This window comes from Raphanus sativus, chromosome 3 (assembly GCF_000801105.2).
Source record: "Raphanus sativus cultivar WK10039 chromosome 3, ASM80110v3, whole genome shotgun sequence".
NCBI classification, from domain to species: domain Eukaryota; kingdom Viridiplantae; phylum Streptophyta; class Magnoliopsida; order Brassicales; family Brassicaceae; genus Raphanus; species Raphanus sativus.
In genome coordinates, this window is record NC_079513.1 from 305,649 (window position 1) to 330,886 (window position 25,238).

The following is a 25,238-nucleotide window of genomic DNA, read 5'->3' on the forward strand; positions in this document are numbered from 1 at the left end:
AAATCCGGACCGACGGTGGCTGTAGAAGCCCACGCCGTCGGCCGGAAGCAATGAAACCACCGGAGCTCTTCTCTCTCTTCTCTCTCTTTTAGGCTTTGAGACTCAACTGATAGCGCACTATAAATTTTATGTATTGTACTTCCCTTATCAATGTGTCTTTTTTTTTTCTTGTCTTTATTTATTTCTTGTCTTTAGTTATTTATCTTTTTAAAGGTGTTGACAGCACACTAGGCACAAGACGAAACTTGATATTTTAAGTATGTTTGATTTACTGAGTAGTATAAATTTAGACTTATACTTGATCAGTGCCGGCTCAGTTACGAGGGCAGCAGTGCAATGGTCCCGGAGTCCATAATATTAAAGGTCCAATTTTTTTAAAAAGATATATTTTTTATTTTTTAAAGAAAAAAGTAAACTTTTTTAAGAATAAATATACATGTAGTTAAGATATTTTTATTTACAGTATTTTCATATTTAAAGTCAATAACATTTTATATACTATAACTTTAAAAAAAAATCATGTTAAGATAGATTTTTTAATAATTGAAATGCCTAAAAAGAATTTTCATCCAAGGACTCCTATAAACTATGAATCGGCCATGTACTTAATATGCTAAAAATGAACATTTTCATCCTATTTAATTTTTTTGCGGTCACTAGAATCAAATTGGCTGATTGTGGTTTTCAATTATGTTGTAACCAGACTTTCATTGTCATCAATGATATTTTATCCTTTAGCAAAAAAAAATGAACATTTGTTATGTTGAATATTTGCAAATTATTTGTTTCGTTCTGTTAGTTCTTTACGAGTACTTAAGAGTTAATTGGAAGTATTTTCGAGTACTTCAAAATTATTTACTAAAGAATGTTATACTATAAATGGACATAAAATTTTATTTTGTTTATTATATTAAAAAAATAAGGAACAAAATATTTGTTCATTCTAAAAGGAAGAAGAATGAACAAAACTCATGAATATCAGTTGTTAAAAAGAAAAATGAACAAAACTCATGAATATCAGTTGTTAACAAAAAAACTCATGAATATCAAATATATATGCTGTTTACTCGTATTTTTGTTTGTTTAATTTTTTTTTTTGTTTTTAAAATGTGCTATCTTGGTGTTTAAAATCGAATTCGGGTTAGATATGAATTTTCTGAAAATTTTGTCTCATTACCAAGTATTTTTTCTTATTATTGGATATTATTACAGTTATGGAATGATCAAAGCACCTTATCATATTCAATCAAGTTAATTCTGATGTTCTCCTTGTCGAATAAAAAGAAGAGGTAAGAAGATATTAATTACGAACAGTCAAACTATAAAAAAATATGATCTACTTGAAAACTTCTGGTTGCATCAGAGGTGTTATCATCTTCTTCACCATCCCAAAGCGATAATCATCATCACTGATGCAAAGTCTATGTTTTCCGCCTCTGCACTTCCCGGCCACCGCACTCCGTCGCCGTATAATTCCAACGTCCGTTGCTCGTTCAGCAAAAGCAGAGCTCAGAGAAGATAACGACCCTTTAATCCAATCAGCTATCAATTCAGCATCTCTTCGCCTACGAGAAACCAATCGAACAGGCAATATCTCTCTCATATCTCATTTTACAACTTTGTCTTCAATATTGTGTGTTGACTTTCTCTTAGGCATTTCGTCGAACACCTAACACTCGATTTTACCGTTTGACTAAAAAAGCTTTCGAATTTATGCAAAAGCAGAGCCTCTATTCATAGACCCTTATGCCGCTTGCTTCTTACCTAATCATACAAACAAGGAACCGAACATCCATGAACTACAACATTACTGTCTTGCAACGAAGTTCATCGATGACAAGTTGTTACAAACAGCTAAACGCATTGATGGACTAAAGCAGGTTACTTTTACTTACTTCCATTTGTCTCATTCTTAAGTCTTATGTAAGTTAAGTTGTTTATCACATCTTTGCAGGTTGTCTTGTTCACTGATGGAATGGATACTCGTCCTTATAGGCTTAATTGGCCAGCTTCCACTATGATCTTTGATGTATCTCCACAAAAGGTTTTTGATATAGCATCTGACAAGCTTCAAGGTTGGTTTGTGCTTTCCTTGTGATCTTTACAAGAAAACATGTCTTGTATGGTTCTAGTTTTGCCGGGACTTAGATGCTCCATAGTTATGCTTTGGTGGTTGTTACGTGTTCCAGGTGTGGGAGCTAGGCTTCCTAAAGGTTGCATGTTCTTTCACATTCCTGTGGAGTCAGGAGACATAGAGCAATGTTTACGGTCCAAAGGGTTTAGCGGGAACCGGCCAAGTATATGGGCAATGCAGGTTATATACGTTTTCTAATCAAATCTTCTAACCTTCCATGTAACTTTTGTATGAATTTTAGTATATAACAGGGCTTACCTCTTGAGTCACAATCGAGTTTTGAAGCGATTCTATCAGCAGTTAGTAGCTTAGCCATTAATGAAAGCTATCTCATAGGAGAATTGCCTACAGATATCACACACCAGGTCACTACTTTGATCTCTTTAACTATCTTTGGACATTCTATCTAATCTTTCTCTTTATGCGGTCTTGAGTGCAGTCGGATTTGAAGAAGTGGATGGAGAAACTGTTCATGAGCAGCGGTTTACAGGTGAAGATAGTTAGCTATGAAGAGATTGCTGCGAGTTTAGGCGTTGTATTACATTCACAAGTGAACCATGACAAGATTCTGTTTATAGCACAACAGCTCAGGTTTTCAGATGATCAGGTAATAATTGTTAGGTCTCTGTTACGTTAGCCATTTTTCTACAGTTAACTAGATTTTACTCTGGCAGATGGAAAAATGGAGACAAGAGTTTGAGAGAGTGGAAGAAGATGGAGATGAACAAGGATTTGAAGAGCTCTGAAACAAACAATAATGTCTACATTGTCCGCAGTTCTTGAAGAAACTTCACAGCATTGTAATTTCTACTCATCTGTTCATAGAATCAACACCATTGACAACTCTTTCAGTCTGTCTACAGCATGTGTCATCAAACCCATCAAGTTTACAATTCAATTCAAGAAAGACAAAGGAAACTGTTTCATCTTTTGAGAATTGCTCATATACAAGGAAAATTTTCTTTTGGTGCAAGCTTTGTCTATCATTTGATGGGTTTAAAGAGTATTCAGACATGTAAAAACTTGAAAAGTGTTATAATATCCATTATGTGGATGGACCATAACCAAGTATTTAACCAAGTACTAGACAAGTTCAACAAGTACAAGAGGAAGTCCAAGGAGGTTTACATCCGGTCTACATCGGTTCATCTACAAACCGGTCCGAGATCAGAAGATTCAGTCAACCTTGGAATCATCACCTTGACCAAATCTTCTCTATGACATCAATGTAGTCAATGTAATTAATGTGTTGATTTACTTCCTTGTAAAGCATTTGTAAACCCTTGTACAAACCACTATATAATGTGGTGTTGGCTAATGAGAAAACACACAACATTCCTCACAATTCACTCTCCACATTTCACACAGATTACAACACGTTATCAGCACGAATGTGCTCTCCACCTGAGAAGTTTCTCTCCACCGGAGCTCTCTTTTCCGGCCACAAAATTCTAAATCCAGGCGCAACTTTAAACCCCCGTATCTCTCCAACCCTGTGGAACCAGACGACGTTCCACCTATCAATCTGAAGCCCAAGACGAGAAGAATCCGTTGCCGAAGACGGTTTGTCGATCCGATCTCTGACGCGTCTTCAATCACATAAACAATCCGCGCCGCCGACTCATGGTTTTTCCGGCGAGCTCCTCCACCGCTCTCTCAACTAGCTCATCCGTGGATCAGCTCTCTCTCATGGTGGTCCATTCAGATTCTTGTAGTGTAAAATGGTAAACTAATCTATCTAGAAAATCTAAGAACACCATTATATTTGAAAAGAAATCTAAGGATCTATATGAATCCATAATATTAATCTTGTTTCTATGATCCATTGATCCATAAGAAACTTGATTCTGAATTATGTTGAATCCATAAAAGTTATAATTCTCTAAAGGTTCTAAGTATCTCAAAAACATATTAAAATATCTAAAGATCTATATGAATCTTAATTATAAAATTCTTATAAAATAAAAAGTGAAATCCTAAATCCCCTTCCTGGTTTGCAAACCATAAATCGGCTCTACCTTTCTCCTATATGATCCGGCCTTAAATCCGGATTTGTCTAAAGGATTGAAACCAATAATCAAACCTTTGTTCATTCGCATCACCAGCTGTTCCAGCAGGTTGTATAAGTCGTTTATCAATACCATCAAAACCCTTAAACCTCTTGCTTGGTTTTTCAAACCAGCAAAATCGAAAATCCAAAGATCAAAACCATGAATCCAGTCAAACTCAAAATAAAATCGAAATTAAATCCATTCATTGCATATATTTGATATTGATGTTTACTTTGTAACTGTTAAAATTTTTATGATTTTTATAAATGCATATTTGATTTTAATAAATGCATATCTTTGACTGAAAATATTTATAAAAGTTTTATAACATATAGTCTTGTTTTTTTAAAAAAAATTGATGTCATAAGATAGAATAAATATGCATGAAATCATTTGATCATATAGGTTGATAGCTAAATAATTGAACCAACCTTGAATAGATTTCATACTGAATATTGATCACATAAGTTGATAGTTAATATTGATCTTTTCTATGCTTGAAACTGATGATTAAATTATATAGTAATCTTGTTGCATACTTGATAGCATAAGTTTAGTAAAAAAAAAAAAATTTGAATCATCTTGAATCATCTTGAACCAACTTTAAATGCAATTGTCATATTGTTTAAAATCTGACCATACATAATTGTCATATTGCTAAGACTGATTTTATGTTTGCATATCATTGAAAATCCTGATAATAGTTCATATAAATTAAAATGGTTCATATTGCTTGCATCTAAATGGTTCACACTGCTTGCATATAATTAGACCAAATCGGTTTTCTTTTAAACTTAGCATGTTTGCTTTGATTGAAATTATAATCATGTTTTAATCCGATCAAACATGGACAAGTAAGTTGTTAGATCATTCCCATATCATGAACTGATCATTTTCCATGCATCTTCTTGTCATATAGTTTTATTAAGATTTAAGCATGCTTGCTTTTATTAAAATATAAACCTTCCTTGAAACCAATTGATTGAAAATATAATTGAATTTGGTTTAGACATTTGCTGAAAATTATAAATTTTCTTGTCTTGGTTTACCCGGTAAAGAGGAGAAGGAATCAGTTATTATTTTATGATCTTTGAAAACCAAATATCCTTCGGTTTTAGTTTCATTTTATGAAAATCAAGTATCCTCTTGCATTAAGAATCACATTTATATTATTTTGGTCCAATGACAGAACATCCGATTAGTTTTTGATCCATGCATTTATCTTTCGACCATTGTGATCCTGCTTGATCCTATAATAATGATTGATCCTTATTCAAAATTCTAAAGGGCTTGGAAACCCTATATGAAATTATATACATATATATAATCAATCCAAATATAATTAAAAGGATCACTAGATGCAGTGATCAATTGATCATTGTCATACTAGAAAATGCTTAAAGCAAATAGATTATATGATTTGGAGGGAAGCATTATTGAAAATCATATACATTTGCTTGCATAAATTCTTGATGCTTGAAAGCAATGTTAAATATTCAGATATTGAAAATCATCTTGAAATCTAAATCTTGGTGATTGAATTCTCACTTTTGAGATAGATACAAGGCGATTTTCTTAATCATACGCCATCACCTTACTGAAAGTCTCAATGATCATCTCACTATTGAGAATCCTCTGGACCTTTGGATAGAACTGAAATCCAGATATGATCACCATATAATGGTACTCTTACCAAAGGCCCTATATGATTTGAGGGACCTAAAGTCCCAAGACTATAAGTCTGTGGATGAGTATAACTCGGCTCTATTCATGATAGTCTCAAAGTTGAAACTGTGTGGACAGACTATCACATATGCTGACATGTTAGAGAAGAAATTCTCTACATTCCACAAGCAATGTTTTGCTTCAGCAATAATACCGAAAAAATGGTTCCTCAACATATGCAAATTTAATCTCTTGATTATTGCTTGCTAAGCAAAACAATGAGTTACTCATGAGGAATAGTGAGATGAGGCCTCCTGGATTTTAAGGCATTGCCTAAAGCATATACGGCCACAGAGCCATATGAAAGAGTCAAACCATGGCCATGTGAAAGGCCATGGAAGATGGCAAGGGTGTGCGTGGATATCACCCACAGTCACAGCATTAGTCGAGGCCGAGGCCAAGGTTATCAACCTAGCCGTGGGTATAAGTCCGTGGAAATAAGTCCGAGTTTAAAACCCAGGCCTCGACCAAACCTGCTTATCATCAGTATGGGATGAATAATCATTGCGCCAACCGATGTAAAACTCCCAAACACCTTATTGAACTCTACCAGGAGAGCATAAAGGGATAAAACCCTATGACCCATTAGGTCCATCTAGATGGTGCGAATAATTTCGACCATAAGAATGATGATCAACTAGAATACGAGACTTCATATTGCCTTAATAAAGGCCAATTAGATTTCAACATCATTTTACTTTGTCTTTGTTCTCTATAGTGAACCAAGCCACATTACTTTAAGAGACAAAAGTTTTTTTATTCAAGGTCATGGCTAGTCCAACCTCATGATGCTTAAAGGCACACATCTAAAAATCTCTGATGCATTACATTCCACATAAATCAAAGTGGAATTTATCAAAGTTTCAAAGACATTTATATGAATGTTCTACATATTGAAACTATGGGCAAAGGAAAGAAAGAATTCCTTATGATTTATGAAAATGCCCAAAGCCAAAGGAAAGTCCTAGAGACTATACCTACTATATCTATAGGCCTGCTTTGAGCCAAGATAAATATGATTGTGGGTTAATACCCCAAATCACTTTCCAAAGAGTTCAGAGAAGCCGTTATTTATATGGCACGACACGCTCGGCCATCTAAGCTCTATTATGATGCATAAAATACTCTTGAACTCAACTGGACATTCCTTGAAAGAAAGGAAAAGAAGTCCGACCAAGGCTTTGCTTAAAAGGCATTATATTCACCCTGTAAGACCCATTGAATTAAGAAGAAAATATGGTTTCCAACAATGGGCAAAAAAAAAAAAGAATAAGAGTACCTAAAATCGCCTACATGGTCGAGACTACATTCCCTATTGATCTAATGATCAATATGATAATAGGCAAATAGCCAGGGCAATCATAATCATGTTTGATTGACCCACGAAAATTATCACTTAGATGGCATTGCCATACTTAGCCATCTGAATTATGATGCAAAGATTTAAAAGGGCATAAAAGCTATCCCATAAGATCTCACGTTTGTGCAATATATATCTATGCACAAGGGAATTTATTGTCTCAAGCACCACGAATTAAAGTATGTTCATGAGGGGGAGTGAGGACAAATCCCATGATACATGACCATACTAAAATTCGTGAAACATGGTCCACAACCATATTTCATATTGGTTGAATTTATGATATTATGACCATTACCTATAAGGTTCAAAATCTAAAAGTCCATATACTTGGGGACATCATGAGTTATATAAGATTAACTTGCATCAGGCCATAGATATTATATCAGGCCATATAAGTGATACTTAACTTGCATCATTCCCACCTCAGACTAATACGGGTCATGAGTCCAGACATATATCATATTAAGATATTATGAATAAATCCACCACAAATATATGTGCCATCTAAGATCATATTATCTTAGAATCTCATAAGGAGGATTGGGAATATATGTTGGATATATATTATGAATATACTTTCTCCATAAAAGAAACCTTGAGCCAAATGGGTGATTTAATCATAGGCCAAGGAACAAGGATTACATAAAGTTTATGAATCCTAATATCCAACATTTGAAAGGAGAGAAGTAGTAAGCTGGTAAAGAATGGTATCAACCATCATTGTCTTGGCAAAGATCCTCGGACTAGAAAAGATTTATAGACGTCCATATGCTACAATGATAGCAATATAAAATGCCAGACACATTGACCCGAGAAAGAATGACTATGTCATCCCAGCTTAGCACCACACGGTTTTGATGTCTTAAAGACACAACCAAGTTGCTACTGAGTCTATGACACGCCTGAAGCGTGGTAGACCAAAGATAAAAGACCTCGGAAATTAAAGAAAGGTGCAAAAAAGAAACCGAGGTCATAGACTTTCCAGACAAGGCCAAAATGGCTATGCCGACAGTATCAACTATGGGGGTTCGGGACGCCGGGTCTCATGGTACTGAAGGCATTGATAATGATAAGATCTCGTGAATTATTTAAAATGTCTGGAAGGAAACCATATATATATAAATGTGTCGACACAATACATTCATAGAAAAAGCGCAAATATGTAGCACATGAATAATGAATCGAGGATCATGAACCCACGCAAGAGTACTCATAATAATGAATAAAGAAAGAAACGTGGGGTTTCTAAAAGTGACTTAGAAAAGGCGTATTGAATTGGCCATGAATATGTAAACGCCATATGATGCCCAGTGAATAAATAAATCCTGAAAGAAGGATAAAATCGTGAGACAGACCAAGGGAGGTCTATATAATCTAAAGTGGTGGATAATACTACATATGTCACTACATATAATGTCTGGAAGAAATTCAAAAGATGTAGTATGTTATATATGACTCACTAGATGATAATAATATTATTGGTACCTAAAAGGTTTACCAAAATATACTGAGCTTAGAATCATAAGATGAGAAAAGAAGTTCTCATGAACAGCATTTTCCTAAAGCTGTCAATGGACTGAATTAAATTGCTACATGTAAGCAAATAAAGAGTTCTATAAGAACAATTCAAATCAGTCCATAGAGGAATTTTAAATTCCTTGTGATATACTAACCAGCCTAAGATAGGTTAAATGGTTATTCATCAAACCTTAAAAGGTTATAGACCATCACCACCAATTAGCCAAATTTGGTAATACTTATGGTTGGTCAAAATTCTCAGCATGAACCAACCAAGCTGTGGTATGAATGAATAAGCTATCATAAAGATAAGCTATAAGATCAAAGTTCATTTTTGAACAAAAGGTGTAGGACCGCATTATGCGTCCATATGCGACCCAACGGGTCCGACCATATTATAAGTTTGGTCCATGATAAAGCTGTAGATCATGGATGTCATTAGACATAAATTTGAGGATCAATTAGATCAATTCTATGTCATGACCGTGTCCGGCCTAGATCAGTCCAATCGTCCATATATATATATATATATATATGTGTGTACGAATTGTCGGCACACTAAGATTGCCATTGTCTCAGATCAATCATTGATTATCTATGGACATATGTAAATAAGGATCATGATCTAACCGACATGACCTATGTATAAGGTTGTCTATGGCAAATAATATTATACTCATAAAGCTAAGGCATGTCCATAAGTCCTAAAGAGCTAAGTAGCTCATACTTGATATAATGATGATCCATATTATATAAAGGATCTAAAGTACTAGCCAACCAATATTATGGAAAGGCATATAAGAGTGATTTGGTCAAGGACCATAATCAAACGACCAGAGTATAAAATAGTACATTTTATCTAAAGTACTAAAGTGGTCGATATCAAAGAGGTACATTTTCTAAAGTACCATCAGGATTCTGAGAGACATGATATGTCCGAACAATACAAGACTGTTCAAGTAAGAATCCATGAACATCTATTCAGCAAGTGATGTTCAAATCAGGGGGAGTAATATGTGTTGTACTCTTTTTCCTTAACTATGGTTTTATCCCAATGGGTTTTCCTAGTAAGGTTTTAATGAGGCAACATTAAGCATATTATGAACTCATATGGTTATGGCATCCAAGGGGGAGTGTTATAATATCCATTATGTGGATGGACCATAACCAAGTACTTAACCAAGTACTAGACAAGTCCAACAAGTACAAGAGGAAGTCTAAGGAGGTTTACATCCGGTCTACATCGGTTCATCTACAAACCGGTCCGAGATCAGAAGACTCAGTCAACCTTGGAATCATCACCTTGAGCAAGTCGTCTCTATGACATCAATGTAGTCAATGTAATTAATGTGTTGATTTACTTTCTTGTAAAGCATTTGTAAACCCTTGTACAAACCACTATATAATGTGGTGTTGGCTAATGAGAAAACACACAACATTCCTCACAATTCACTCTCCACATTTTACACAGATTACAACAAAAAGGTATAAGTTCAGCATTTGTCTGCAGTTATTGGAGCTGCAGAAACTGTGGATCTATCTTCACGGTTAAAATGATACACAAACTCTGTTACAACTTCACAGCATTGTAATTCACATGGATATCAATTGCTTTGATCAGATGACAAACACATTATGCAAAGATTTGTAAATCGTATATGGATTTTTCAAATCAATTAAAATGCATAAATAAACATCATGTATTTTTAAAATAGACATTTACAGAGAAATCAAGTTCAAGTTCAGATTAGCAAGATGAGAGCCGCACACGTAACAAGCTTTCTTAAGCACATATTGGGTTAAATCCCAAGCCGAATAGAAAAACAAGTCCAATAAGCATCAAGGTGTTGAAAATAAGTTGGTCGGTTCACTCAACATAAGTGCTTTTAGTACTTGTAGTTGAATTTGACTTGGATCACATATCGCATCTTGATCTGTTCTGTATTGTACACAATATATTCGTTGTACAACAATGTCCCCTGCCAAAAAGCCAAACAAAATCAATCTGTAAATTTATGTAATCATGATCTAGTGAAAAGAATGTGTTTGAACAAAAACAAAGCCTAACCTTGGAGCTTGAATGATCCACTGGTTTGCCAAGTGGAACAACAACACCATCTTCTAGTGTCTTAGCCTCTGATGGGTTTGGTGCTGTTCTTCCCACACCTTTTGTGCTGCAACCATCAGAGTCACAAATCAAGATTTTATACAGTAGCAAACCTGTAATTCTTAACTCATCTCCACAAAGAACCCGTATGATATTAATATTGAGATGGATCTGTATACCTTAGCTTCCCCGGAGGCAATTTATCCGCGTTATAATCCGAATTTAGAAGCTCGTTCATGTCTCCCAAAGCAACCTAAAGAAGTTTTGATCATTACGAAACATAAAAAGACAGAGGTAGTGCTGCTAACACATAGAACCATTTTGTTGTTTTCCATATAAACTAAGAAGAGAGTATAATAATACCTCGCAGAGGAGCAGGACGCCGTCATTAGCACCAGTGTTAGCGTAGCAATAGTTTGCACTCTTGGAGAACATGTCGGCAAAGTAAACCCCTTTTCCGAACATGTAACCAGTTACAGGCGCTTCAGGAGGAGCTATCCGAAGACCTGTTTAGTTATGTCTCATAGTAGTTCAGTTCACTATGCAACGAAAATCTGAGAGGCAAAGAGAATAATTAAAAACAGAGAAACCTGTTGTTACCTTGAGATAAAATACCAGCCCAGTTAGTGAGACGTGACCCATGCCAGAGTAGCATCCTATTCTTCGCACTTGAGAACTGCCAAGAAAAATGCAAGTTTCACATTGCCCAAAAAAAAAAAAAAAAAACCAGAATAGTAGTGTACAGTGAAATACAAGCTTGAACTACCTGTTGGAATCGATCAGCTTCACCAGCTCTAGAAGCTCTAAATAGCTGAGCAATCTCAACTGTGTATCCCGAATGCGTTTTTGCATGCGTGTTCTCCATGTAATTGGCAACCTAATTTCGCAATAAGGAGAAGACAGCAAAAGGTGTAAGAAACACAGACATGTTTGAACTGCTCGTAAGAAACAAATGCTCCTTCAATATTACCATAGAGAACTCTTCTGAATCGGCTCCTACTGGTGTCAATCCACAATTAAGTTGCTGGTAGTGATAATACAAAGGATCATCCTACATTGCAAAAAGTAATGCCATATCATTAGGGCACTATATGAAGAAGTGATTTGATGCCTTAAAAACCACTGACTTACCATCAATCCCGGGTCGACGGACAACAACTTTGTGGCCAGTTCGATTTCACCTAATGCTTCAACCTGACATTAAATAGTGATGTGGTAAAAAAACTACACATAACAAGTACCACAGACTATTAATTTTCTGAAGGCCAAAACTAATCACGTAGTAAACAGTAGCAAGAGTTACCATTTCTATTTTCTGTTTCAACTTTTGAGGAGTGTCTATAACAAACTGACCTGTTACAAGTCGCATTTCAGAAGTTAGTGAATGTTTAGTTATAATATCATTCTTCTTATACTCAAATATTCGCACGCATATGAACTTACTCATTTTCTTGAAACCAAAATCATGGGGTATCACAGTATAGAACTCTCTGCATCAATAATGATACAAAGTTAGACTAGCTCAAATCCAATTTATTTGAGTAAAATGGTTATATATTTCACTAGCAATTAACCAGATACATACCCACTCAGTTCCTCAAGCCTCGCTCTATCAAACCGTCCCATCACCTCCGAGATTCTCTTCAACACTTCATAACCCTAGATAGAACCAAGCCGAGCTATTATCTGATATCACAACAAAAATACAAGAAGACCCCAAAAAACATTTTCTATTTTTACCTTTGTTATTGTGGACTTGCTTAGCTTGCCAAGTGGCAATTTGTTAGCGTTGTATCCTTCAAAGTTCAAATATCGAAAAATATATGAGTGGCAGAATGAAAAACAGCTAGAAGTTAGAAAAAAACACGTTGATAACTATGATTTTGTGTATAGATATACCAATATAAGCAAATGAATGTCAATCATTGCTACTTCTGGCCCTAACTTAAATGAAGTAAGGAAGAGACTAACCTATTTCCATCATGTGCTGTGCCATCATGCTTACGTTGCATATAAGAGAGATGAACTTGGCAATCTGAGGATCTAGTTTTGATTCCTCAGGTTTAACTTCAGAAGATGATTTGGGAACATCCTTGACCTGATAAGGAAAAAAAATTGCAAATTTAGTGAAATTGCATTTGAACAAAGAGAACGTTTGAAGAAATGATTTGTCTCATTTCAACAGATGTTTCGAGCATACTACATCATAAATTGTAAGAATAAAGATTCTGAAATACTCACAATAGCTGAATCATTATCGTCTTTGCCATAGTCCATTTCAATCCATGTATAAAGCTTAGGATGAGGTATAAACTCCTTTCTGTCAGACCAAAAGTTCTTTGTCTTATCAAGGAACTTATTGCTAAATATTTCTATTGCACGATCCCATGAGTGAAAAGGCCCGTCTAATTTACTCTGTCCTTTCACACCAACTCTTCCCCATCTGAAGTAGACCATATATGTCTTCTGGGTCTGGTTATCAGACTCTGCGCATAGATCACACAAATTCATTAAAAATGGAATAAAGAGGGACAACAAAAGCGATAAAAGCTACAATGGGTTCTTTCAAAACAATACAAGTGTCATCCTAATCATACCTAGCACTTGCAGGACAAAGAACTTGTTATTATTATCCCTGACATTTGTCTGATTCAACATAGCATCATAAACATCATCACCCTACAAACATTCAACAAACAAAAAGAAAACTCAAGTCAAATGGGCACACTCATGAACACAACAAGATGAGAAAAAAAAAGAACTTGCCCTTTGTAGAACATGGTAGTGGCTCTTAATGTTATCAGGAATCCACTGATCCAACACCGCTGCTCCCTTCTTTGTCGCAGTTACGATCTTCTCTTCTTTCTTTTCTTCCTCAAATCCATCATCATCGTCATCTTCAGCACCATCTGTCCCTGAAAAATGTCAATAAGAACATTGGTACAAGTGTTCTAAACATCAGTCTAACCGGCACCTAGACGGCAAATCAGACCTAAACTAAAGGATCTTTTTTTTTTGAATAACCCGGGTATCCTGGCATCCACCGAGGTGGATCTAGACTAGCGGCGAGTGTAAAAAATCGGTCTAGGCGCCCTACTAACCAATAATAATCCTCTATAAAAGACCTAATCACGGTCTAGCGATTTTTTGAACATTGCAAAACTATTACTATTGTAACGGATGCTACAGAGATTTAAATCTCCAACTAACTAATGCAACAGAGAATCAGAGAAGATTCAATTCAAAGGCAATATCAACCTAAACTAAAACCCCAACTCACCTGACTTGACTTGGGCACTTGGACCGTTACAGAGCCTCTCGAGAAGTTCCTTCTTGGTACCAGTCGCAGCTACGCCTCTCCTACTAGCTTCCTCTCGCATCTCCTTCACATTCATCGCGCGAAGCTCGCCAATCGCAATCAGTTTGTTCGAATCATCATCACCACCACCGTCCGAAGAAGAATCTACGGTTCGTTTCCTCTTCCTCTTCGATTCCTCCTTCTTCGCGTCTTCCGCGATAGCCTCCTCGAGCCTCTCCACCTATATCGAAACAAACACCAAAAGTCAAATTCCGAATCGGTAAGAGAAGAGTTTAGATGCGATTAAGAGAGAGAGATGGATACCAGAACGGATTTGAGTCCGGTGGTGCTGAGTCCTCGCTCGGCGAGCTTTGATCGGAGTTCGTCGACTTTGAGCTTGTTCGCCATTTTTCGTTCGTCTTCTAGGGAATGTGACTGAGAGAGAGAGAAGGTTGGTTGGTTCTATGGTTTGCTTTGGAGGAAGAAGAGAGTTCGCGCGAGCATTTGAAGAAGAGGTCTCTTCTTCTTTCGTCAGTGTCTTCTCTTGAAAGCTTTAGGGCTTTTCGAATCTTCTTCCTTTTTACAAATTTCAAAATTTATTTTTAAGAAAATTGAAAAGTTCTCTCGCTGGTTTTTTGTGATATTGCTCTTTTAACCTCGGAAACACCCCCGAATATTATTATAGATTCCTAAATGTACCCATGACCTTTTTAAATGATTTATTTAATCCTGTATTCTGTATTTCTCACTCTTTTTTACCATTGATAAATCGATGGCAAAACAAAAAAAAAAGAACATGAAAGACTAATTTTCTATAAAAAAGAAGAGTTGAACTTTTGTGCACAGATTTTTGTCTTTTCTCAAAAAAAAACTTGTGTTTCCATGTGTTATTTTAAGAAAAAAGTAACAAATACATATTCTAATAATGAAAACAAAATTAGATGTAAAAATAGTTGAATTTTTTATATATATTTTTCAAGAGTTTAATTTTCGTAAACAGATTTTAAGTATTTTTTTGTTGAAACTTTAAATTGATTATCAACAAAAGAAAAAATTACAAACCACTAAAGTTTATGCTTTTAGATAATGAAACACAAAGTAAATAATATGGAACTAACAGATTTTAAGGCTTTTCAGAAAATTAATTTTTGTTTTGACTTGTGTTGTATTAATAATATTTTAAAATAATTACACTTTTATAAAAAATAATGTTAAAAAAAGCAGTATTTTTTACCCAAAAAAAAACACAATATTGTTTCATTTCTTGTTGTTTTTGGTAGACTGGTGGTTAAGGTTCGCCACTACTCTGGCATTTCCAAGGACGTGCCTACAAACCACCACTAATGGATTAAAGGAATGTGTTGACTACTCATCATAATTATTATTATTAAAACGATTTATCAGATTTAAAAAACAGACAAAATAAATTTTCCAACAACGAGTCAAAGCAATATGCTTATCAAAGCAAAGTCTATAGGTTATATTAGGCATGGATATTTTAACATGCACCCGGAACCGACCCAAAAATACCTGAATTGGAACCGACCCGAACCTTTAGAAGTATCTGTTGGGTCCAAAAATTTCCTATCCGAATAGATCCGGATCCGAAAAGAACCGACCCGAATAGACCCGACTAGAAAAGAACTGATCCGAATAGACCCGACCCTAAAAAAACGATTCATACCCGATGTAAAAACATGAATATCCAAAACTATGTTTTGTTATGTTCTATTTTCTATATTTTATTTTATGATTTAGTTGAAATATATTTTTGTTAACAATCTTTGTTATTATTTCTGTAACATTTTCAAGTAATATATATGAAGTTTTAAATGTAAAATTCAAAATTTTCTTTTAATTTTTAGTAATTTATTTTAAGTTATTTTGTAAGATTTTAGATACATATGACATATTTTGACTAAATTTGATGAAATTTGTGTATTTTTGTGTGTTTTAAATCTTAAATACCTGAACCCGATCCGGACCCGATATGAACCCGAACAATTATGGATATTTTACAAACATTTTAATTATAGATCCGAACCCCGGACCCAAAAAGAACTGATCCAAATCCGGACCAAAAATTTAGAAGTACCTGTTGGATCCAAATATTTAGGACCCGAAAGAACCTAGATCTAAAAGGATCCGAACCCGACCCGAAGACTCGAAGACCCGAACGCCCAGGTCTAAGTTATACATACCGTCATACTTGCTACCTCTCTGTGCTTGAAACACAATAAATTATGTAGATTGTAGAGATAGGCAACCTCTAGTTGTTTTCTAGCTATATTAGACCAAAATTAGACATGGAGGGTCAGATGTCCAAACGATTCAAGATCAATTGGGTTCAGATTTTATGGAAGTACAAATTTAATCACATTCAAATATTATATAAGTTTGGTTTACTATCAGGTTTGAGTTTACTCGGATTCAGTTCAGGTATAGTAATACACTAAGAAATCAGTTGAACCTGCTTTCAAATTCGGTTCTAATTTAGGTTTCAATTATCCAAATACTTATTTGTGACTTAAAAATATATATTTAAATTCACAAATTTCTAAAAACTAAACAATTTGCATTAACAAAATTTGGTGGCATGACTAAGAAGGGTTGTTAAAAAAACATAAACAAATTAAAACTAACAATTGACAACTCTATAAACAAACATATGAAAAATATAATAGTTTTGAATTTTTTGAATAAAACTAAAACAATTAACAACTCTATAAACAAACATATGAAAAAATATAATAGTTTTGAAACTTTTGAATAAAAATAAATTATAATCAAAATTTATTGTCAAAATATAAAATTTTCAGTATTTGACTAATTATCGTTAAACTGAATACTGGAATTAATTTTTCATGTCATGGATATTTATTAGAGTACTTATTTGGATTGAGTTTGTATTTGGTATGAAGAAGTTTTGTATTTTTGAAAATTTTGGATTATCTATTCGAGTAAAATCCAAAATCCAAAATACTATAGAACACGATCTATTTGCATATTATACCGGGTTCACTTCGATTCGGATATACCCGTTATTAAATTGGATCGGTTCATAATTTTGGATTCGTCTTTTTCCATCCCTAGCCTAATTAGTTTGGGATAAAATGTTCTCAACCTAAGGGATTAGCATACATTTTGGAGTTTAGTAACAACTAGTATTATCACCCCGTGCTAAGCACGGGCCAAATTTCTCCTAAATTCAGTGTTTTAACTTATTTTTTTTGTTTTATCAAATTTAAAATTGTTTTAGTTATATTTTCTGGAGCTGGATAACACTTGCATCTAAAATTAGAATCGGCTGCATACAAACAAAAACAATTGGAAGCTTTGAAACAATTATTATGATTTTGTAAAAATTTAAATAGGATATACATATTTGGTAATAACTTTTCATAAAATTCTGAGATATATAATATAGGTACACGTAAATATTTATATTTGATCCACTGCATTATTTGTATTTTTTATAAAAATATTTCTTTAGAAATAAAAATATCCTTAGATTTAAAATAATGAAAAGCAAAACAATGAAATTTAAAGAAAATAAAACAATGAAACTAAACATATATGTATATATTAAATTTGTATTTAGTATACTTACAAATAATTTGTAAAATAGTTGAATATGCTCTGATATTAAACAGATTTATGAGTTGCTAAAAAACAGATTTATGAAATAGTCGTACTATACCACTGAATTGTGATTATCAAAGTTGTTGACTCTCCTCCTGGCAGTGTTAGTTCTTTTTTGTTGCCTCTCCACATCTTTTGAAAGATGCCTCACATCATTTTCCTCCGTAGAGTGTTTGGTATCTTTCCAAACATGTAAAGATTACAAAAACAAAATATAGTTTCTGATTACGAAAACAAAACAGAGTTTCTGATTTCAAAAACAAAATAGAGTTTTCGAAGAGTAACATAAAACAAACAATCAGAGAAGAACTAAAGATACCATTTGGTTTTAGATTATGTAGGCTTCTGCTCTTGTACTCCGTTTGTTGCAAACGCTCCATTGTCTTCTTCCGCATTTCTATTTTTGTTGGATACAGAAATGGTCCTACAGAAAAATATTTATATGTATTTCATTCTTTCCCTCTGTATTTCAGATTTTCATATTTAGAAACAAAGAGATACAACCTAAGTTCTTTGAAGGGACACCTTGCATGTGAGTGATCGAGGCTTGATATACCGAGACAGTTTATAAAAGAGTGAGATTCAGAGATCGAGAAAGAAAAATAAGAAAATGTGTTTTTGGGTGTGGATCAGTAAGAGTAGTAGAGAAACATCGAATACAAATATAAATGATGGAAAGAGTAGTTATCTAGATTCTGAAAATTGGTGGTAACTGTTTTTCTTTAAACGGTGGTAACAGGTGATCGTGGAGATGTAGTCACGTAATTGGATTGTTGACATCGTGTTTGATCTTTATTTGTTTCCATTTTGTTCGATAATAATTATGTAATTTTAAAAATTTAAAATAGAATCCATGTGTCGAATTATGATTAGCTAGTCGATTTGCGTTTTAGTATATAGGGGATTCTGAAGAATATAAGTTTTTCATGTTGTTCATGTGCCATTACTCACTAGTAAAATAATAGTTCTTTATAACCATATGTAGAGAACATGTAAAAGAAGAGAGAGATTTCGACCAACAACAAGAACAAAAAGTAGAGAACATGTAAAGGCCCAAAATAACATCACTAGTGGTTAGTGGTGTTAGATACAGAGTACCAAGACATGTTCAGTTGTTCACAGTCCTATACCAACTGCCTAACATAACAGCCTGTCCTCATCCCTAACTTATTTAAAGAATATATGTTTTCTTAATTTATAAATTGATTTGCAAAGTACCAAAGAAACGATTCTTTCTAAAGTGGGGTTGCTGGGCTTGCGGCTGAGCGTAAAAAGCTTAGCCAGGCGTTTATTGCATTTTATGTCAAAAGAGAGGAAAAATTAACATAAGCATAGCACATTATGAAAGTCAGCTAATTTTTAATAGTTCAAAGGATTCATCTATCATTGCAATCCCATTCGTTCTCCCAGCTTTCAACTTCTCAGTGTCAGTGTCGGCCTAGTAGAGTGTTTTTGCCCTTAGGTGTTATTTCAATACTATGTTCAGTGAGTCTTTGGATCTTCTCTTTTGTGACTGATTTAGGTGGTTTAGGTGTAGTAGCATTCTTTCAATGTAGATAGCTTCTCCTATATATACGTCACCAGCAGTTAATGATTAGTTTTATTTTTTGTTACCGTCAGTGCCAGCTCTAGCCAAAAGCAGAGGAAGCATGGGTTTCCAGCCGACATAATAATAAATATTTTATCGCACACAGATTTACTAAATGCAGTTTAGCCTATTGGTTAAGAGTTTTAACTGATGCTGGAGGTGTTGGGTTCAATTACTTTTGAATCCATAATTCTAGTTTTGCCTTTTTTATTTTGGCTTGTAACCTTCATAAGTAGTAGTACAGGACCGGCTCTGGTTACCGCATTCAGGCATGGGACCAGGTGGGATCAGGACTCAGTTACTAACATCAATGTGGTAGAGACATGGAATACCGAAGAGTTCAGTCCCGACTAAAAATTTCTATGTCTTGTTGAGCTTCAAACCAGGTTTTATTTGGGATCATGGTTAGGTTTATTTAGAAGTTGTTATCAGTGGAACCTTTTTTACTAACTTACTCTGAACACTTTTAAGTTTTAACGGCGAAGATAGTGAAGTCTTTTTGCACTCAAATTTGAAACATTGATCATTTAGTATCATAGTATGTAATGATAGCTAACTAAATAATCATTACCTATATCTCTATAAAGCCAACAAAAAGTTACACTAGTACTAGTTAAAGAAAAAAAGAACGATGTAACAAGAGACTTGTATAACATATTAATCAGATTATTTTATAAGCTTTTCTCGAAGCTAAAAGAAATTGTTCCATATGTGCCTTGTATGTTCTAAATCTGACTTCATGGAAATATTCAACAAAAAAACCATTGTTTTAGTTAAAGTTGATACATATATAAGTCATACATTCCAAATATATGGAACTTTTAAATCATTCGAAAGAACCCCAAGACATTGCTTTTGACATCACTATATCATATTGGATTAAAAATATTGTAATTATCAATTATGACGATTAATGAAATTATTAATAATAAAAATATAATTTATTATAAATTATGTAAATCAATAAAATAATTCATGAAATCTTCAGAGTATATTTTGCGTCAAATCTCTAGTATGATCAAAATTAAACAAAAAGTAGCTACAAAGCAGCTAGTACATGTCAAATTGTCGTTAAAATATATAATTGTTTGTCGATTATAGAACTATTGATATAATAATCTTCATAATTTATAATAAACAAAATTAGTATTTATAGTTGATTTTACATATCACATGTAAAGCGTAACTAAACATAGTTTACTAGTATTAAGTACTGAACGGAAAAGGCTAATTTTGACTAAATGAACCCAAACAAAAAAAAGAAAGCAAAGCTAATTATGAGTCAAAGACTCAAAAGCCATAATTGACGTGGTCGTCTTTGGGACTGAAAAGACAATTTCGAAGTTACTTCCATTCTCTCCTATCGTCGTCATCCTTCCTTCTATATAAACCTTCCTCTCCTCTTTCTCATTTCGCATCCTTCAAAGCCATTTCGAAACCATTCTTGTATTGAGAGAGAGTACACAGACGAAAACAAGAAGAAAGTTTCAACGTTTATTGTCTGTTCTATCTTTCTCTCTTTCAAGAAACAACATACTTCGAAAACATGGCTCGTTCTCTCTCTAACGTTAAGATTGTATCTGCTTTCGTCTCTCAAGAACTCTCCAATGCAATCTTCCGGTAAGTTGGTATCTTGGGAGGTCACTCCGGCATTTTAAAGACAATCAAACGGATTCAACAGTTGTTTTATTGGCCTAAGATGAAAGAAGATGTCAAGAAACATGTGGCTGAGTGCAGTGTTTGTCAAACTCACAAATATTCAACGTTGAATCCTGCTGGTTTGTTGCAGCCGATACCATTGCCTTCTGCCATTTGGTCCGAGATATCAATGGACTTCATTGAGGGACTTCCTAAGTCAGAAGGAGTAAACGTGATACTAGTGGTAGTGGACAGACTGAGCAAATATGCCCATTTCTTGAGTCTCAGACATCCATTCACTGCCACCACCGTAGCTGAGAAGTTTGTGAGGGAGATAGTGCGGCTCCATGGCTACCCTGTCTCGATTATATCTGACAGAGATAGGATATTCTTGAGCAAGTTTTGGCGCGAGTGTTTCAAATTAGCTGGCACGACTCTAAAGTTTAGTACAGCTTATCACCCGCAAAGTGATGGCCAAACCGAAGTCCTAAACAGATGCTTAGAATCCTATCTCCGTTGCTTCACATCAGCTCACCCTAAGCTATGGCATAAATACTTGTCGTGGGCGGAGTTTTGGTACAATTCATCTTACCACACTTCACTTCACACGACACTTTTCAAGATGGTTTATGGAAGAGACCCACCTCAGCTGTTATGGTTCGAAGAGGGCTCTACGAGTAACAATGAATTGGAAGGGATGCTAAAGACAAGGGATTCAATTCTCAGGGATGCAAAAGATCACCTTTTACGTGCTCAAGAGCAAATGAAAAACAATGCAGATAAGAAACGTCGCGATTTGGTCCTAGAGGTTGGTTCATTGGTGTACCTCAAATTGAGACCTTATCGTCAATCATCCCTGACGAAGTCTTTCTGCCAGAAGCTTGCGGCAAAATATTATGGGCCATTTCAGGTGTTGGAGCGTATTGGTGAAGTGGCATATCGCTTGCAGCTTCCTGCAGAGAGTAAAATCCACCCTGTCTTTCACGTTTCCCAGTTGAAACCGGTATTGGGGAAGGAGCATGAAGTGTCACCATTGCCGGTAATACTGGAGGATTCGGAGGAGTTGATCCTAAAGCCAGAACATATACAGAGTACTCGTTATGATGCAGAAGGGCATCTTGAGGCTCTGGTTCAATGGAAGGGCTTGCCTGATCATGAGATGACATGGTTTCGGGTGAAAGATCTTGCTAGAAAGTACCCATCGTTTGAGCTTGAGGACAAGCTCTCTCTCACCGAGGGGGGTAATGATAGGAGCTGGAGGGTTTACTACAGAAAGAGGAAGAAGGATAACGTGAATAGCGGAGCTACAGATCAGAAGATTGAGTGATCTGTAAGCTTGGTTATTAAGAAGTCGTGTAACGGATTCTGTTATGGCGGTTACGAGTCGTTAGAGTCGAGTCTGTAGTATAAATAGAAGAGTGTGTTCATTGTTGTAAGTTGGCTTGAAAAGTGAGTTGTAATTGGTATCTCGAAAGAGATTAGGCTCAGTACTTGTACATTTGAGTATTGAGAAGAAATAAAGGGGATTTACAGAAGAATCAATATATCGTGCTCTATCAGTGCATTTGAACAGAGAAAGCTGATTGTCTCATTCCAACAGATACTTTCAAGCATGCCACATCAATAAATTGTTTGAGAATAAAGTATAGAGGCATCAGTAAGGGTTCCGAAAAACTCACAACAGCTGAATCATTGTCGTCTTTGCCATAGTCCATTTCAATCCATGTATAAAGCTTAGGATGAGGTATAAACTCCTTTCTGTCAGACCAAAAGTTCTTTGTCTTATCAAGGAACTTATTGCTAAATATTTCTATTGCACGATCCCATGAGTGAAAAGGCCCGTCTAATTTACTCTGTCCTTTCACACCAACTCTTCCCCATCTGAAGTAGACCATATATGTCTTCTGGGTCTGGTTATCAGACTCTGCGCATAGATCACACAAATTCATTAAAAATGGAATAAAGAGGGACAACAAAAGCGATAAAAGCTACAATGGGTTCTTTCAAAACAATACAAGTGTCATCCTAATCATACCTAGCACTTGCAGGACAAAGAACTTGTTATTATTATCCCTGACATTTGTCTGATTCAACATAGCATCATAAACATCATCACCCTACAAACATTCAACAAACAAAAAGAAAACTCAAGTCAAATGGGCACACTCATGAACACAACAAGATGAGAAAAAAAAAGAACTTGCCCTTTGTAGAACATGGTAGTGGCTCTTAATGTTATCAGGAATCCACTGATCCAACACCGCTGCTCCCTTCTTTGTCGCAGTTACGATCTTCTCTTCTTTCTTTTCTTCCTCAAATCCATCATCATCGTCATCTTCAGCACCATCTGTCCCTGAAAAATGTCAATAAGAACATTGGTACAAGTGTTCTAAACATCAGTCTAACCGGCACCTAGACGGCAAATCAGACCTAAACTAAAGGATCTTTTTTTTTTGAATAACCCGGGTATCCTGGCATCCACCGAGGTGGATCTAGACTAGCGGCGAGTGTAAAAAATCGGTCTAGGCGCCCTACTAACCAATAATAATCCTCTATAAAAGACCTAATCACGGTCTAGCGATTTTTTGAACATTGCAAAACTATTACTATTGTAACGGATGCTACAGAGATTTAAATCTCCAACTAACTAATGCAACAGAGAATCAGAGAAGATTCAATTCAAAGGCAATATCAACCTAAACTAAAACCCCAACTCACCTGACTTGACTTGGGCACTTGGACCGTTACAGAGCCTCTCGAGAAGTTCCTTCTTGGTACCAGTCGCAGCTACGCCTCTCCTACTAGCTTCCTCTCGCATCTCCTTCACATTCATCGCGCGAAGCTCGCCAATCGCAATCAGTTTGTTCGAATCATCATCACCACCACCGTCCGAAGAAGAATCTACGGTTCGTTTCCTCTTCCTCTTCGATTCCTCCTTCTTCGCGTCTTCCGCGATAGCCTCCTCGAGCCTCTCCACCTATATCGAAACAAACACCAAAAGTCAAATTCCGAATCGGTAAGAGAAGAGTTTAGATGCGATTAAGAGAGAGAGATGGATACCAGAACGGATTTGAGTCCGGTGGTGCTGAGTCCTCGCTCGGCGAGCTTTGATCGGAGTTCGTCGACTTTGAGCTTGTTCGCCATTTTTCGTTCGTCTTCTAGGGAATGTGACTGAGAGAGAGAGAAGGTTGGTTGGTTCTATGGTTTGCTTTGGAGGAAGAAGAGAGTTCGCGCGAGCATTTGAAGAAGAGGTCTCTTCTTCTTTCGTCAGTGTCTTCTCTTGAAAGCTTTAGGGCTTTTCGAATCTTCTTCCTTTTTACAAATTTCAAAATTTATTTTTAAGAAAATTGAAAAGTTCTCTCGCTGGTTTTGGTGATATTGCGCTTTAACCTCGGAAACACCCCCGAATATTAGTATAGATTCCTAAATGTACCCCTCTGACCTTTTTAAATGGATTTATTTAGTCCTCTATTCTGTATTTCTCACTCTCTTTTTGAACATTGATAGTTGACCAAAAAAAAAAAAAACATTGATAAATCGATGGCAAAACAAAAAAAAAACATGAAAGACTAATTTTCTATAAAAAAAAGAAGAGTTGAACTTTTGTGCACAGATTTTTGTCTTTTCTCAAAAAAAAAACTTGTGTTTCCGTGTGTTATTTTAAGAAAAAGTAACAAATACATATTTTAATAATGAACACAAAATTAGATGTAAAAATAGTTGAATTTTTTATATATTTTTTCAAGAGCTTAATTTTCGTAAACAGATTTTAAGTATTTTTCTGTTAACTTTTAAATCGATTATCAACAAAATAAAAAATTACAGACCACTAAAGTTTATACTTTCAGATAATGAAATGGTCCTACAGAAAAATATTTATATATATTTCATTCTTTCCCTCTGTATTTCAGATTTTCATATTTAGAAACAAAGAGATACAACCTAAGTTCTTTGAAGGGACACCTTGCATGTGAGTGTGATCGAGGCTTGATATACCGAGACAGTGTATAAAAGAGTGAGATTCAGAGATCGAGAAAGAAAAATAAGAAAATGTGTTTTTGGGTGTGGATCAGTAAGAGTAGTAGAGAAACATCGAATACAAATATAAATGATGGAAAGAGTAGTTATCTAGATTCTGAAAATTGGTGGTAACTGTTTTTCTTTAAACGGTGGT

The 25,238-nt window shown here is 35.1% G+C and overlaps 2 protein-coding genes and 1 long non-coding RNA gene across 4 annotated transcripts; 1 reads left to right on the forward strand and 2 right to left on the reverse strand.

Moving 5' to 3' along the window:
• Positions 1-1,279: 1,279 nt before the first annotated feature.
• LOC108845847 (O-methyltransferase 1, chloroplastic) lies at positions 1,280-3,120 on the forward strand. The gene is made up of 7 exons (XM_018619038.2): positions 1,280-1,587; positions 1,726-1,880; positions 1,955-2,075; positions 2,190-2,314; positions 2,386-2,499; positions 2,574-2,741; positions 2,809-3,120. The coding sequence occupies exons 1-7, from the start codon at positions 1,413-1,415 to the stop codon at positions 2,878-2,880; spliced, it is 930 nt and encodes a 309-aa protein (XP_018474540.1). The 5' UTR covers positions 1,280-1,412; the 3' UTR covers positions 2,881-3,120.
• Positions 3,121-10,433: 7,313 nt separating this feature from the next.
• Positions 10,434-24,384, reverse strand: LOC130494515 (poly [ADP-ribose] polymerase 2-like). 2 transcript variants are annotated; one of them, XM_057006190.1, is made up of 18 exons: positions 24,125-24,384; positions 23,783-24,041; positions 23,269-23,417; positions 23,100-23,181; positions 22,744-22,988; positions 12,870-12,996; positions 12,639-12,694; positions 12,484-12,557; positions 12,342-12,388; positions 12,202-12,251; positions 12,030-12,092; positions 11,869-11,949; positions 11,665-11,775; positions 11,499-11,574; positions 11,262-11,404; positions 11,078-11,151; positions 10,860-10,965; positions 10,434-10,770 (listed from the first exon to the last, which is right to left on the reverse strand). In XM_057006190.1, exons 1-18 carry the CDS (start codon positions 24,206-24,208, stop codon positions 10,678-10,680), a joined length of 1,920 nt encoding a protein of 639 aa, XP_056862170.1. In that variant the 5' UTR covers positions 24,209-24,384; the 3' UTR covers positions 10,434-10,677. The 2 variants fall into 2 exon arrangements, with proteins under 2 accessions (XP_056862170.1, XP_056862169.1); XM_057006189.1 differs by lacking the exons at positions 22,744-22,988; positions 23,100-23,181; positions 23,269-23,417; positions 23,783-24,041; positions 24,125-24,384 and adding exons at positions 13,140-13,384; positions 13,496-13,577; positions 13,665-13,813; positions 14,179-14,437; positions 14,521-14,785.
• On the reverse strand, positions 17,758-18,580 carry LOC130509883 (uncharacterized). Its single transcript, XR_008943838.1, has 2 exons — positions 18,158-18,580; positions 17,758-18,018 (listed from the first exon to the last, which is right to left on the reverse strand). It is a non-coding gene; the product is annotated as an uncharacterized LOC130509883 (long non-coding RNA).
• Positions 24,385-25,238: the final 854 nt, after the last annotated feature.

Coding starts and splice junctions, on each gene's coding strand:
- LOC130494515 (XM_057006190.1), bottom strand. CDS start 24,208: ATGGCGAACAAGCTCAAAGTCGACGAACTCCGATCAAAGCTCGCCGAG. Junction 23,418..23,782: donor AAGTGCCCAAGTCAAGTCAG/GTGAGTTGGGGT, acceptor GACATTTTTCAG/GGACAGATGGTGCTGAAGAT. Junction 10,966..11,077: donor TTGCCTCCGGGGAAGCTAAG/GTATACAGATCC, acceptor TGATGGTTGCAG/CACAAAAGGTGTGGGAAGAA.
- LOC108845847 (XM_018619038.2), top strand. CDS start 1,413: ATGCAAAGTCTATGTTTTCCGCCTCTGCACTTCCCGGCCACCGCACTC. Junction 1,881..1,954: donor GCATTGATGGACTAAAGCAG/GTTACTTTTACT, acceptor ACATCTTTGCAG/GTTGTCTTGTTCACTGATGG. Junction 2,315..2,385: donor CAAGTATATGGGCAATGCAG/GTTATATACGTT, acceptor AGTATATAACAG/GGCTTACCTCTTGAGTCACA.